Raw genomic sequence first — 14,081 nt, 5'->3', positions numbered from 1 at the left:
AGAGAAGTTGGGACGTGTTGTAAAATGCAATAAAATCAAGAATCTGTGATTTGTTCATTCTCTTTAACTTTTATTTAATTGACAAAAGTACAAAGATTTCCAAAGTTTTCCATGACCAACGTAAATATTTTATCTCATTTCAGAGCAGTCAATGCAATTTGGGATAGAAATCAATTAAATCTGTGTGTGTGTGTGTGTGTGATAGAGAGTATTCAGATGTAACCCCCTTTATATCGTTAACATTTTCATAAGTAACTGTAATTTAATTACATATTTTTTTCTCAGTAACTCTTATTTTGGGTAACACTTTATTTTAAGGTGTCCTTGTTACACGTTACATGTATTTACTATAGTATTAGCACAAAAATAATGCATAATTACATGCCATAACCCTAAGACCAACCCCTAATCCTAAACCTATACGTGTTGTTAATTAATATTACTCAGTCCTCAAATGTATAATTACACTGTAACAAGGACACCTTAAAATAAAGTCAATTTATTTACCAAATAAGGTTAATGTCATTCCTTTACATGTAACTGGTTACTCCCCAACACTGGTTGTACTGCCTTTCATTTTTATGCTGACTTAAAACTAAAACTAAAATAAAACATTGAAAAGGTTGATTCTCAAGAATCTTTTAGAAAATCTAAGATCAGCAAATGAAAATCAGCATGTAAAGAATAAAGTATGTTAACTGGTGATATTACAGCACTGACATTGACTTCCATAACCAGCTCCATTCAGTCCAATAAAAGCTTCTCAGAAACAGAAGGGCTCTTAGGTGATGGCCGGCTCTTTCTCCTCCACGTTCAGCACTGTGTTGGTGAGAACGCCAGCCTCCTCCAGGCTCACGTCTGCAGCGGCGATCAGCTCTGTCCTGGGGTAGGATGTACACAGCTTGTAGAGAGCAGGATGGTATCCTGTCTTCATCATCCAGTCAAGAAGCAGCTAATGATAATAAGACATGAACATACCTTTTCATCTTCTCTACTCAAACCAGATCACAGTAATCAGGGAGACTCACCAGAGAACTCCAGGTTTTGAGGAATCTCCTGCAGATCGTTCTTCCGCTTGGACATCTTAGAGCGATTTTTACAACCTGTCAGTGAATTACAGAGCTATAAATGCATGCCTTCGCAGAAGAAAGTACCAGTTATTATTGGGCCATGATCTCCTTGTTTTTATTTCTGTGGAATATTTCTTGTTCTCTGTTTTCTGTGGTGTAAGTTCACTCACCCCCTCAGCATCCGCTGACGGCTCGTCAGGCAAAACTATGACCTTTAACGGGAGAAAAAAAAACACACAGGACCTTAGCCACAGTTTCTGAAAGTGTTACATAAATATACAGTTGTGCTCAGAATTATTGCCCCCTCCCTTGGTAAATATGAGCAAAGAATGCGCTGGAAACAAAGTTCTGCATTGTTTTTCATTTTGATCTTTCATTCAAAATATTCTTTCCGTGATTTAAATAAAATACCTTCTGATGTTCATTCATGTTTATTTTGTGCTTTAAGTAAATATGAAAAGATGATCGGTTCACGTGTGCCGCTTGAACTGAGGCGCTACAGAGATCCGTCACTGCATTGTTTTTATACGCAAGTGCAAGTTTTTAATATGCAAGTTGAATAGTGTGCAGAAGATTTTTCTCTTGAAATCCTCCCAAACAGCTTGTAAGTGATGTCTGATATATTTTTAAGGCTTTTTGACCCCAAGACTCAACTAATTTCTGCAATTCTCCAGCTGTGATACTCTGAGAGTCCTCACCAGGCAACAACACAATACAGACACGTCTTCTTCCTGGCAGATTTGTAGCAATTTTCAATGCTTTAGCTCTTTACTTACAGACACTTTCTAATTTGTCAAGTTTAGCAATCTTGTTCTGCACATCATACTGTTATATATAGGGAACACAAACCTTTGTGTTCCCTATTTATATTTATAGTCATGTGAAATAAATTCATGGTTTATTATTCATCCTGGTGTGCTGAAATGTAAATATGTACAGGAATTTGCTTCAGCGATATTTTATTAATGAGAATTTCTCATTAATTCTCATTAATTTCATAATGTGATTTCCCCTCCTGCTTTCAACTGTTTTACTTCAATGAAAGGAAATAGTTTTGAGTGAAAGATCAAAAGGGTAAACAATGCAGAACTTTCCGCAGCCCTCGTTGCTCATATTTACCAAGGGGGGCAATAATTCTGGTCACAACTGTATGTCTATAATCAAGGGCTCCTTTAGAGCCCCTTTCCAAGAAAAACCCTTTTATTGACCTTCTTCTGCTTGGGCACTTCCTGCTGGACAGGATCTTGGGCAGCGGTCTGAAGAAGCTTGCGTCTCCTTCTGGCTCCTTGATTAGGATTCTCGTCTACATCAGCATCACCACACATCTGGTCCTCTTCCCCCTGAACCATATCATGGGTGCAGTCAGTCATCTAAATTGTTTATCTATGTTTCCAATAGTGTCATTTCAAACTACTTTTTTTTTTTTTTTTTTCGCATAAAATTCAAGGCATTGATTTTGCCTTCAAAACCACCACTGGCTCTGCACCCCTTTACCTACATTCATTACTTCAGACTTACGTGCCTCTAGAAGCTTGTGCTCTGCAAGTGAACGTAGCTTTATTGTTGTTCATCCCAAAGAGGCACAAAGTCACTTTCACGCACTTTTACATGAACTGTTCCCTCCTGGTGGAATGACCTGCCCAACTCAATCCCAGCAGCTGAGTCCTTACCCATCTTCAAGAATCGGCTAAAAACACATCTCTTCCATCTTTATTTGACCCTCTAACTCTATATAGCACTTTCTATTCTAATTCTATTCTTAAAACAAACGTGCCCCTTTAGACTTGCACTCTATTCATTGACTAACTGCTTGTTTTCTTAAAAAACTAACACTAGCTTCTCTAATCTTTTTGTATTCTATGTATTTGTTTATTATACAATTAACAAAAAGCAAAAAAAGGCCTCTAACACTAGCTCTATTCGTTTTCTTTTTATTTATTATATAATAAAAAACCCTTGCTATGCGTGCTGTGTTAGACTGAGACTTGTCATAGCACTCACTATCATTGCTCTTTTGTTGGTTTTGATTGCTTCTGTTGTCCTCATTTGTAAGTGGCTTTGGATAAAAGCGTCTGTTAAATGACTAAATGTAAATGTAAAATGAACAAAAGAAGTAAAAACAGAAGAACACACGTCATGTCCTGGTGTATGTGGTCGGTGATAATGCGTTTGCTCACCCCGACAGGAAGACCCCGGCTCAGTTTCCAGGTCTCTCCTGTCATCCGATGGTATCTTTCCATTCTCTGCTGGAGCAGCACGCTCTGCCTCGGCTTTATCACACTTTCAGCATAGTCAGATGTCTTCATATTATGAGAAACAACACAAGTATCGTTAGAATATGTTAAATTCATATCATACTCATCTACAGTGGAACATTTAATATTTAATAAAGGCAGAGTCATGTGTTGAACCTTGTCATCGTGTTGATGTTGTTGAACTCTTCTAACTTGCTCTTGTTTCTGTCTGTTGGATTCAAGCAGGGGGCCTGCGAGATGACATACCTCAACTTCAGTCATACAAATAAGCTTTTACAGAAAATACACAACTACACAAACATCAGGTTGTCATCTGAAAGTACGCACTGTCTGGGAGCTCTTGACACACTGGAAAGAAGAAATATTTGAGCCTCGGGAACATGTAGATCAGCCATGTGCAGATGCCCAGGAATATGAACCCGCGTCCAGCCAACTTCAGAGCATCTTTAACACCTTTAACACACAAGATCACACAGGTATAACACCTGTCCTCGTGAATCCCAGCTGCCCGGGCTCACTTCATCACTTGAGGAGCATTAGCCCAAGCTGCGCTTCAAGATTTATAGCAATGATCTCACAAGATCCAATTCCAATTAAGAAATTTGGACAAAAAAGTTATCATAATTTGATAAACAATAAGATGATGTAATGATTCCAAGTTAATATTAGGAAATTCAATATTTGTTCTTGCTCTCCTTAAAAGTGAGCTCAGCATGATGCAATTCTGGATTTCCTGCTTTCGCATTTTTGCCAGAATAATGATTATCATGAGAGTGTCTTACCAATCAACGAGTGTTTCCATGAAATGAAGCAAAATCCTGCCAGTAAAACACAGAACACAACACATCTGTTAGACATGTCAGCAGTGATGCGCATCACAACACGGAAGTAACACGTTTCAAAATAAAAGCCGACGGACGCGGGGAAAACAGGAATCTGTGGGCGTGTCCAAAACGGACTTGCTGACGTCACTGTGACAGTTGCATTTGTTTTGGGGGAAATTTCACAGAAGAAATGGTCAGGATCCAAGCCAAATTTCATTCATTTTCTTTAAGAGACTACTGCACTAGTTTGGAGAACATTGTTAATAAAATAGCAAAGAAGACTTGTAATATTTTTTAGATTTATAATTCAGATTTATTAAGTATCTATCTATCTACAGTGAACATATGTATATATATTGGAAATTGAGATTTATATATAAAATGAAAGCTGAATAAATAAGATCCATTGATGTATGGTTTGTTAGGATCGGACAATATTTGGCTGAGATACAACTATTAGAAAATCTGGAATCTGAGGGAGCAAAAAAATCTAAATATTGAGAAAATATCCTTTAAAGTTGTTCAAATTAAGTTCTTAGCAATGCATATTACTAATCAGAAATGAAGTTTTAATATATTTACAGTAGGACATTTACAAAATATCTTCATGGAACATGATCTTAATATCCTAATGATTTTTGTCATAAAAGAGAAATGTATAATTTTGATCCATACAATGTATTGTTGTCTATTGCTACAGATATACCTGTGCTACTCATGACTGCTTTTGTGCTCCAGGGTCACATATTAGATTAAATTAACTGTTTCACAATTAATTAATTCACCTGAGGCTTTTATTATGAAAAAGAGTTAATTTTAGCTGTCCAATCATGTGCCCGATCGTCAGTGGGATTGTCCAATCGTCGTTGTGGTTCTGTTCTGGAGTGATTGACAGAAGCAGATCTCGGTGGTCATGGCGGATGAGGTGTCTCGAGCTCAGAGCGCGCAGCCGGGAGGAGACACGATCTTCGGCAAAATCATCCGCAAAGAGATTCCTGCCAACATCATCTACGAAGATGATCAGGTGCGATCTCCGCTGTTTGTGCAGCTGACAGCTAGTGCGGTTGATCTCTATCGATGCATCTGCAGTTCAGCTCGAGCTCTGCAGTTCAGTCGCAATAGAGGAGATCTGGAAACGTGCCATATTTTTGTGCTAGTTCACGTGTTCTGGACTTGACTGAACTGACGCATTTCTCCACAACTTTGTGTTGTGGATCGCGACTGCTTATATGTTTAATGAATGGTTTTAGTTGCACAGCAACTGTATTATTTGTATGCTTTTTAAATATATATTTCATACACCTAGTTGAATGTATGATGTCGTTGTTAAACTTCCTCTGTTTGTGTATTAGTGTATTGCCTTCCATGATGTGGCCCCTCAGGCTCCCACACACTTCTTGGTGGTCCCCAGAAAGCCCATCACTCAGATCTCTAAAGCAGAGGACGCTGATAAAGAGGTCAGTATTAAACTGATACTGTAACACAATGTGTTTGAAGTTACTAATTCACTGAATCTGTTGATTACCATAGTATTTACGTATTTGTGGCTTTGTTTCTGAAGTACTATCTTTGTTTTCTCCACGGACACTTAAAAATTCGTGAATAAACAGTTCTGCACTCAACATTAAGTCAAGTCACCTTCTAGTTCTTTATACAGATCGTTTCAAAGCAGCCTAACAGCCATAAACTGTTAATAAAGTTATTAAAAATAAATTTTCATAATTTAAATGAGTATTACTGTCTAGTTTCGTCAGCTTTATTATTGAGGCACTTTTTAGGCCACTAGACCTACTGATTAATGTCTGTTTTGATGTGTTATGCTTGTTTGTTTATATCGGCACAGCTGCTGGGACACCTGATGATCGTTGCTAAGAAGTGTGCGGAGAAGGTGGGATTGCCCCGAGGATATCGAGTGGTGCTCAATGAGGGTCCTGACGGGGGTCAGACCGTGTACCACGTTCACATCCACGTGCTGGGGGGTCGTCAGCTGGGATGGCCTCCTGGCTAACTGCTTTTCTCAGGATATCACTGGATCTCCAGTCGTGTCATTGTTCGCCATAAGTGAGGTTAATTGTTACATGTCAAGTAGGAGTCGATCAGAACTACAACTAATCAATAAAAACCATTAAATGCTGTTGTTTGGAGTCAATTTCAGTCTTGCCACAAATATTCCAGAAGTGTTTTGGTTGTTTCCTGGACTGATTTTTGAATGCCATCCTGTGTGTTATGAATCACTGCATTGTTAACCTTGAGTAGACATACAAATAAAGGTTGTGTTGAGCATTTCCACCCAATGATTAAAGGGATGGTTCACTCAAAAATTAAAATGGTCATTTACTCACCCTCAAGTTGTTCCAAACCAGTTTCTTTCTTCTGTTGAACACAAAAGATGATGTTGAAGAATGACAGCAACCAAACAGTTTAGTTCCATAGTATGAAAATAAAATACCATGGAAGTCAATGGCTGCCATCAACTGTTTGGTGACCAACACTCTTAAAAATATCTTATTTTGTGTTCAACAGAAGAAATAAACAATTGTTAATTTTTTGGGTGAGCTGTCTCTTTAACGAGCATCTGAGAAACAGAGTGAGTTAATGTATGAATCTTTTAAAATAATGTCAGCTTTATAGTGTGTGCATTCAAGTTTAATTTGCTCAGGAACTTGTATAATAAACACTGATCACACATTTGTGCAATTCAAACAGGCTTCATGACAAATGTAAATAACAGGAATGCTGACAGCCATACAACTTTGGTTCATAACCTATACAACGAAGTAAATGAAATGAATGTTTCTTGCATTACATCGCCCTCATTTGGTTCATGTGGGTAATATCACCTAGCTGGGATTTTCCTGGAAAGACGTAAAAGGTTTCATGCGCCTCCTGCAGTTACAGTGATTGCTAAACCTAAATCTGTTGCCTTAGCACTGATGTGTGTGAACATTCACTTTGCAATTGTGTTTGTTTTTCATTTAGGTTATTTACCAACCCTCATGTTGTTCCAAATCTCTAAGACTTTCTTGGAATACAGCAGAAGGTAGTTTTTGTTTTTTTGATTGAATTGAAAATGAGTACAATTTTCCATTGATTTATGGACAGTTATTTGTTTTGTATTTCTAAATTTCTACAGATTTAAAATGTCATGAGAATGAATGCATAATTTTAACACTACATTTATTAATTTAACAGGTGCTTTTTGTCCAAATTGACTTACAAATGAGGAATGCAGCAAGCGATTAATCATCATATTAAATATAAGTGCTAATAATAAATTTCAGACATTTTTCAAAATAGTAGAAGCTAGAACAGGGAGGTATTAAGGAATAGTGAAAGCGTAGAAGTAGCAGGATATAGTTGTGTTCACAGAAGAGATGCGTTTTCAGGTAAATCTTTCAGGGATTTGGCTGGATTAGGAAATAATTCCACCAGCAAAGCACAGTGAATGAAAACGTTAGCGTTAGTGATTTTGTGCCTCTCGGTGATGTTACCACACAGTGTTGCTCAGTTACTAACCTCAGTCCTCTGGAAGGCATGTAGACGGGTTGTAGTGTCTTCCCAAAGAGGCACAAAATCCCTTTCATGGAATGACCTGCCCAACTCAATCCGAGCAGCTGAGTCTTTAGACATCTTCAAGAAACAGCTAAAGACACATCTCTCCCATCTACACTTAACCCTCTAACAGCAGCACTCTTTATTCTGTTTCTATTCTATCTATTTGTTTTCTTTTTATTATAAAAAAACAAAACAAAAAAAACATAACCCTCTAACCCTCTATTCTGTCACTTACATCTTGATGGCAATATATGTCTCTGTACAATCCCAATATATGCCTCCATGTCAATAGTACCTTCACACATATTCCAGTCACCCATGGTGCTCTGCTGCACTCCCATACCATGACAGACGTTTGCTTTTGCTTCTGTCACTAATGAAAGTCTGGATAGTCCCTTTGGTCTTTGGAAGTGAGAACTTCAAATCCATTTTTCCCGGAGACAAGTTGAAATGTGGACTCATCTGAGCACAGCACACATTTCCACTGGGTTTTTGACTATCTGAGATGAACCCAGCAGCATCGCTGCATAGAATTGATGTGTATCTTTCTTTTTTCACTTAATTTTTCACTTAATTTCTAGTGATTATCGTCAGTTTGATTTCACAGATACTATTTAAACTAAACTGAGCTAGACAATGACATCTCTGAATTCAATAATGAAATGCCTTTAACTGAAAATTGAGTGTTTAATCTTATTATTATACATTACTGACACTCTATCCTCCAATTTGATTCTGTTAAGTGCTTTGACACAATCTGTATTGTTAAAAGCACTAAATAAATAAAGGTGAGCTGACTTGACTTTCTCCTAGAGTAACAGATATTCAAGATGCATTTCTTGATGCAGCAGGAGACTGTGGTAAATGGCAGTGGTTTTCTGAAGTACTTCTGAGCCCATGTGGCTATATTTAACAGCAGCATGACGGTTCTTATTCAATGCCATCTGAGGGCTCAAAGGTCAAGCACCTGAGGTTTCCTGCCTTGCCCTACATGTACTGTGATTTCTCTGGATTCCCTGAATCTTTTCACAATATTATGTGTGGTACTTGGTGAAAGACCTAAATTCTTTGTGATTTCTCTCATGAAATTTGGCACAAAGTGATGAGCCATGATCCAGCTTTGCTTGCAAAGACTGAGATGCTCCTTTTATACGCAAACATGATACCTTGACCTATTGCCAATTCACCTGCTTACTGTGAACTGTTTCAAAACAGTTTAATGTGGATATTCTACAACCTTTTCACTTTAATTTTGCCTCTAACTTTTTGGAGTGTGTTTCAGCCGTCAAAAACAAAATTTGTTCATATTTACAAAATACATTTACATTGGTCAGTGAAAACTTTGGAAATCTTTTCTTTGTACTTTGGTCACTTAAATAAAAGTTAAAGAGAATGAACAAATCACAGATTCTTGATGTTATTTCTTGATGCTAGTCTTGAAGTTATTCTCTGGAATTGTGGTGGTAAAAATGCAAAATTGTAATAAACTTTATCCTTAAAGTTTATCAGTGCATCACTAAAAGTGAAAAATGTAATTACCTTCACGCACAATATTGATAATCCACACCAACACACATTTTTAACACTGGTTAAACACAAGCTGTATCCTAATTCTGAGGCTATGTTCCTTAGAAGACTGAATACATTACAGCAATGTGACAGAACCATTTCGAAGGCTCCTTCAAAGGCAGCCGCGTGATAGATGCATCCTTTGTTTTCTGGGCCTTAAAAAAAAATAAGTATTGGGTTTCAACTCGGATATCTAACAATAAAAAATTGTAATAAATACATTTTTGTTCATGTTGACTTTTATGCAATTCTATAGTTGACTAAATGCAATTCTATAGTTAGTTTTTACTTTTTTATGTGAACATATTTAGACAGGTTGTGAACCCTGTTTTGTTTTCAGACAGTTGAATATACTTTCAAAAAAGGTCCTGTACAAACCTTACTGCCACTGGCCAAGGGCAGCTGTCACAGTTGCTAGGCGAGAAGCACATTCCTTAATAGGCTAGAACATACAAGATATACAAGATGGGGCCGCTGTGTTCGGACGCCGTTCGGGTCGCTCCACTGAGATTTTGCTTCAACTTTCTTTTTTACTTAGTTTTACTTTCTCTTTTTACACATCTCACGTCGGCACTGATCACCTACAACATAGAAACACTTTTGGACATTGGAAACCGCTACACCAACCTGCTTCAGGACACTTTATCCACGAATCCAGCATGGCCTCTGGAGATTCTTCGGAACGTGGAGATAAACAACACCCCCCCGAGGCGACGGATCAAGAAACACCGCGGGAAGCGCGCTGGAATTCGAGTCAGACTCAGGAAAAGGGCTCACAGTCCTCCTCTTCCAAGCATTCTCCTCGCTAATGTCCAATCCTTGGAGAATAAGATGGATGATCTTAGAGCCAGGATTAGTTTCCAACGGGACATTAGGGACTGTAACATCCTTTGTTTGTCCGAAACGTGGCTTTCGTCCTCGGTCCCGGACACTGCTGTAATGCCAAGTGATAACTTCTCTGTTTTTCGGACGGACAGAACAGCAGAGGCCGGTAAATCCAGGGGTGGAGGAGTATGTTTCATGATCAACAAGAAATGGTGTGACCCCAGGAATATCTCCATTCTGTCACTTTCCTGCTCGCCTCATCTGGAACATCTTTCCATTATTTGCCGCCCATTTATCTGCCCCGGGAGTTTTCATCGATCATTGTTACTGCTGTGTACATTCCACAGCAGACACCGGCTTGGCTTTGTCTAAGCTTCACGATGTGCTCAGCGGCTACATTAACAAACATCCTGACGCTGCCTTTATCATCGCGGGGGACTTTAACAAAGCCAACCTCAGACAGGTCATGCCGAACTTCCATCAACATGTATCCTGTCCAACTAGAGGACCAAACACACTGGATCATTGCTACACTCAGTTCAAGGATGCCTACAAAGCCCGCTCACTACCGGCTTTTGGTAAATCGGACCATGCCGCCATTTTTCTAACACCGGGATACAAACAAAGGCTCGTTCAGGAACCTCCGGTGCAGAGAGTAGTGACGCGCTGGTCCTCCCACTCAGAGACTATGCTGCAGGCAGCGCTTGATGACGTCGACGGGGACATGTTCCGGGCGAGTTCTTCTGACGTCAGCGAATTCACGAATGTAGCATTAGGCTTCGTAAACACGCTAACCGAGCAAGCCACAGAAACAATAACGATATGGACATTCTCCAATCAGAAACCGTGGGTGGACAGAACAATCCGTTCCGCGGTTAACACACGCACTGCCGCTTACAATGAGGCTCTTCTGTCTGGGAATACGAGCGAGTACAAAGCATCGTGCTATGCTCTCCGACGCGCAGTAAGAGCCGCTAAACACAGATACAGAGAGAGAATTGAGTCTCATTGCCAGCTCAACGACTCTCTTGACGGATGTGGCAGGGACTGAGGACCATCTGTGCCTTTGGAAACAAATCCTCCGCGGAGGTGAGAGCAGATCCGTTGCTGGCCGACGAGTTAAACACCTTCTACGCCCGCTTCGATTGCAACGGCGGCGGCGTGTCTCTGCCGCCCAGCGCGTCAGGAAGCAGCAGGCAGAGCAGCGATAATCCTGTAATCACTGTGTCGGAGGATGAGGTTCGGAGGGCGCTAAAGAGAGTGAACGTCAGGAAAGCAGCCGGACCTGATGGGATAACCGGCCGTGTTCTGAGGTCCTGCGCTGATCAGCTCGCTGGTTTGTTCACGTCTATCTTTAATGAGTCCCTTGCTACCTCCGTGGTTCCCACCGCATTTAAAAAATCCATCATTATCCCTGTGCCAAAGAACAATAAACCCTCTTGCCTGAATGACTATCGCCCAGTTGCTCTCACATCTATAGTCATGAAGGTTTTTGAGAGACTTGTTAAGAGCCACATCTGCTCCTCCATCCCCGATACTTTGGACCCTCTTCAGTGTGTCTATCGCCCAAACAGATCTACGGACGATGCCATCTCTCACGTCCTCCACTCTTCCCTCACACACTTGGACAGCAACAATGGGAATTATGTAAGGCTGCTATTCATTGACTATCGCTCAGCTTTCAACACTATAGTCCCCATCAATCTGGCTTCTAAACTCATAGACCTCGGCCTAAACTCCTCACTCTGTGACTGGATTCAAGACTTCCTCACCGGCAGACCTCAAGTGGTGAAAGTTGGCCAGTTCACCTCAAACTCCATCACTCTGAACGTAAGAGCCCCACAGGACTGTGTCCTGAGTCCCCTGCTCTACTCTCTCTACATACATGACTGCGTGTCCTCTCACAGCTCCACATCTATTGTCAAATTCGCTGATGATACTGTGGTTCTGGGCCTCATCTCCAACAACGATGAGACCGCATACTTGGATGAGGTAGAGAGACTCACATCATGGTGCCAGGACAACTGTCTCTCTCTGAATGTGAGCAAAACTAAAGAGCTGTTAATGGACTTTAGGAAGAGACAGCAGCAGCCCTACACTCCTCTTATGATCAGTGGGACCCCTGTGGAGAGGGTGAGTAGCTTCAAGTACCTCGGTGTAAACATCTCCGAGAATCTGACTTGGACTACACACATCCAATCACAGGTTAAGAAAGCCAGACAAAGACTGTACCATCTGCGACAGCTGAGGAAATTCAGGGTCTCACCAGCAATCCTGAAAACTTTCTATTCAGGGACCATAGAAAGTGTATTGACTCAGTGCATCTCAGTGTGGTATGGAAACAGCTCCAATCAGGACTGCAAAGCACTACAGAGAGTTGTGCGCTTAGCTGAGCGCATCTCAGGGTCTGCTCTCCCCTCTCTGCAGGACATCTACCTCAAACGCTGCAAAAGTAGAGCTGTTAAAATCATCAAGGACTCTAATCACCCTGGTAACCGTCTATTCACTTTGCTTCCATCTGGTAAGCGCTTCCGTAGCCTGATGGCAAAAACTGAGAGACTCAGGAGGAGCTTCTTCCCCCGGGCCATCAGGCTCCTAAACTCTAACTCTGTGTCATAATATCACTTGACTCCATGTAATATCACCATATCAATAAGCTATTCATAATTATTATCTACCTCATATTGCTGCTATTTAAATACCCTGTACAACTTTTTTGCACATTCCTCTTATATTACTATTTAAGTCAACAACATACTGACCTGCACATTTATATTTATATTTTTTATCTTATCTTTTATTTTATTTTATTCTTTTATTTTTTCTACTTTTCTTCTTTTAATATTTGTATACTTTATAATTGCACTGTCCTTGGAGCGGACCTGACCTACATTTCACTGCTGGTTATACTCTGTATAATTGTGTATGTGACAAATAAAACTCTTGAATCTTGAATCTTGAACATCCCATGTAACAATGCAAGGTTGGGCCTTTTGTGCACTTCTAAGGACGCAGCCCCTGAATTGGGACACAGCTACAGTTTCAGAAATTTAGTAGTCAAAAGTGTCTTTATTTGTATTAATCCAGATATGTTTTAATATTTCTTAGCATTTTAGATTTCTAGAGTGAAGAGATGTGCCCATCAGGGGGCGCTGTATGCATCATAGTTTGAGAAGCACTTCATCATCTGAAAATGAATAGGAAGGTTCTTGGCCTTCTGTGGGTGACAAACTGTAATATCTTAGCCAGAACGTTTTTGAAGGTGATGAACAGACGCTTTGAGATGTGCGATTTGTGAGAATAGTGCTGAAGACCGTAACCAGCTTACAGTTTAGAGTCTGGTTCTTTTCAGTCCAGATTGGTGGTAAGACAGCAGATCTTGAACAGTAGATCAAAATATGAATAAAAATGAAAGCATTATAGAACAGATGATTAAAATATCAATCAATCAATGTGTGTCAACATGATTTATTTCTTCTGTCTTTATTCTTTTCAGAGCCAGCACCATTCATGACATTTTAGGGATTCACGGTTACTCAAATATATTGTTATGTTAACAGTGTTGAAAATGTAATAAGTTACAGATTACAAGTTACCCTATTTAAAATGTAATAAGTAGTGTCATTTCAATTACTTTATCAAACTGATTACATTTGATTACTTTTATAAATTTCTAACGAATGTTTCAACTGTTAATAATTTTGAAACATTTAAAGCAGGCGGGGTTAACCTTACAGTTAGACTTTCAAAATTCTTCACTTGAATTAACATGATTTAAAAAAATAAATACAAATTAAAACAGCCACCACAAAATCTGACTTAGCACCTCTTTTTACTTTGAGATCGTTTTGAGGTTAAATATAAATAAAAAATCATAACAAGATAGCTATGATACTGTTCTGTTCAATCAAATAATAATCAAATCCTAACAATGCCTTGGAAAAGAACAATTCATCTTAAAAAAATTAAACGTATAAATAGGA

The 14,081-nt window shown here is 39.4% G+C and overlaps 2 protein-coding genes across 4 annotated transcripts; one reads left to right on the top strand and one right to left on the bottom strand.

Moving 5' to 3' along the window:
• Positions 1-43: 43 nt before the first annotated feature.
• On the bottom strand, positions 44-4,224 carry LOC306865737 (UBX domain-containing protein 8-like). 3 transcript variants are annotated; one of them, XR_013783893.1, is made up of 9 exons: positions 4,108-4,217; positions 3,653-3,778; positions 3,482-3,555; positions 3,248-3,370; positions 2,279-2,410; positions 1,241-1,282; positions 1,029-1,103; positions 508-952; positions 46-323 (listed from the first exon to the last, which is right to left on the bottom strand). XR_013783893.1 is itself a non-coding variant. In XM_079410499.1 (8 exons), exons 1-8 carry the CDS (start codon positions 4,199-4,201, stop codon positions 782-784), a joined length of 837 nt encoding a protein of 278 aa, XP_079266625.1. In that variant the 5' UTR covers positions 4,202-4,224; the 3' UTR covers positions 44-781. The 3 variants fall into 3 exon arrangements, 2 of the variants coding, with proteins under 2 accessions (XP_079266625.1, XP_079266626.1); XM_079410499.1 differs by having other exon boundaries at positions 44-952; positions 4,108-4,224; XM_079410500.1 differs by having other exon boundaries at positions 56-881; positions 979-1,103.
• Positions 4,225-5,030: 806 nt separating this feature from the next.
• On the top strand, positions 5,031-9,103 carry hint1 (histidine triad nucleotide binding protein 1). The gene is made up of 3 exons (XM_079410785.1): positions 5,031-5,173; positions 5,502-5,606; positions 5,993-9,103. The coding sequence occupies exons 1-3, from the start codon at positions 5,063-5,065 to the stop codon at positions 6,155-6,157; spliced, it is 381 nt and encodes a 126-aa protein (XP_079266911.1). The 5' UTR covers positions 5,031-5,062; the 3' UTR covers positions 6,158-9,103.
• The last annotated feature ends 4,978 nt before the right edge of the window (positions 9,104-14,081 follow it).

This window comes from Barbus barbus (genome assembly GCF_936440315.1).
Source record: "Barbus barbus genome assembly, chromosome: 47".
Classification (NCBI taxonomy): domain Eukaryota; kingdom Metazoa; phylum Chordata; class Actinopteri; order Cypriniformes; family Cyprinidae; genus Barbus; species Barbus barbus.
This window is presented reverse-complemented; position numbering and strand designations above follow the sequence as displayed.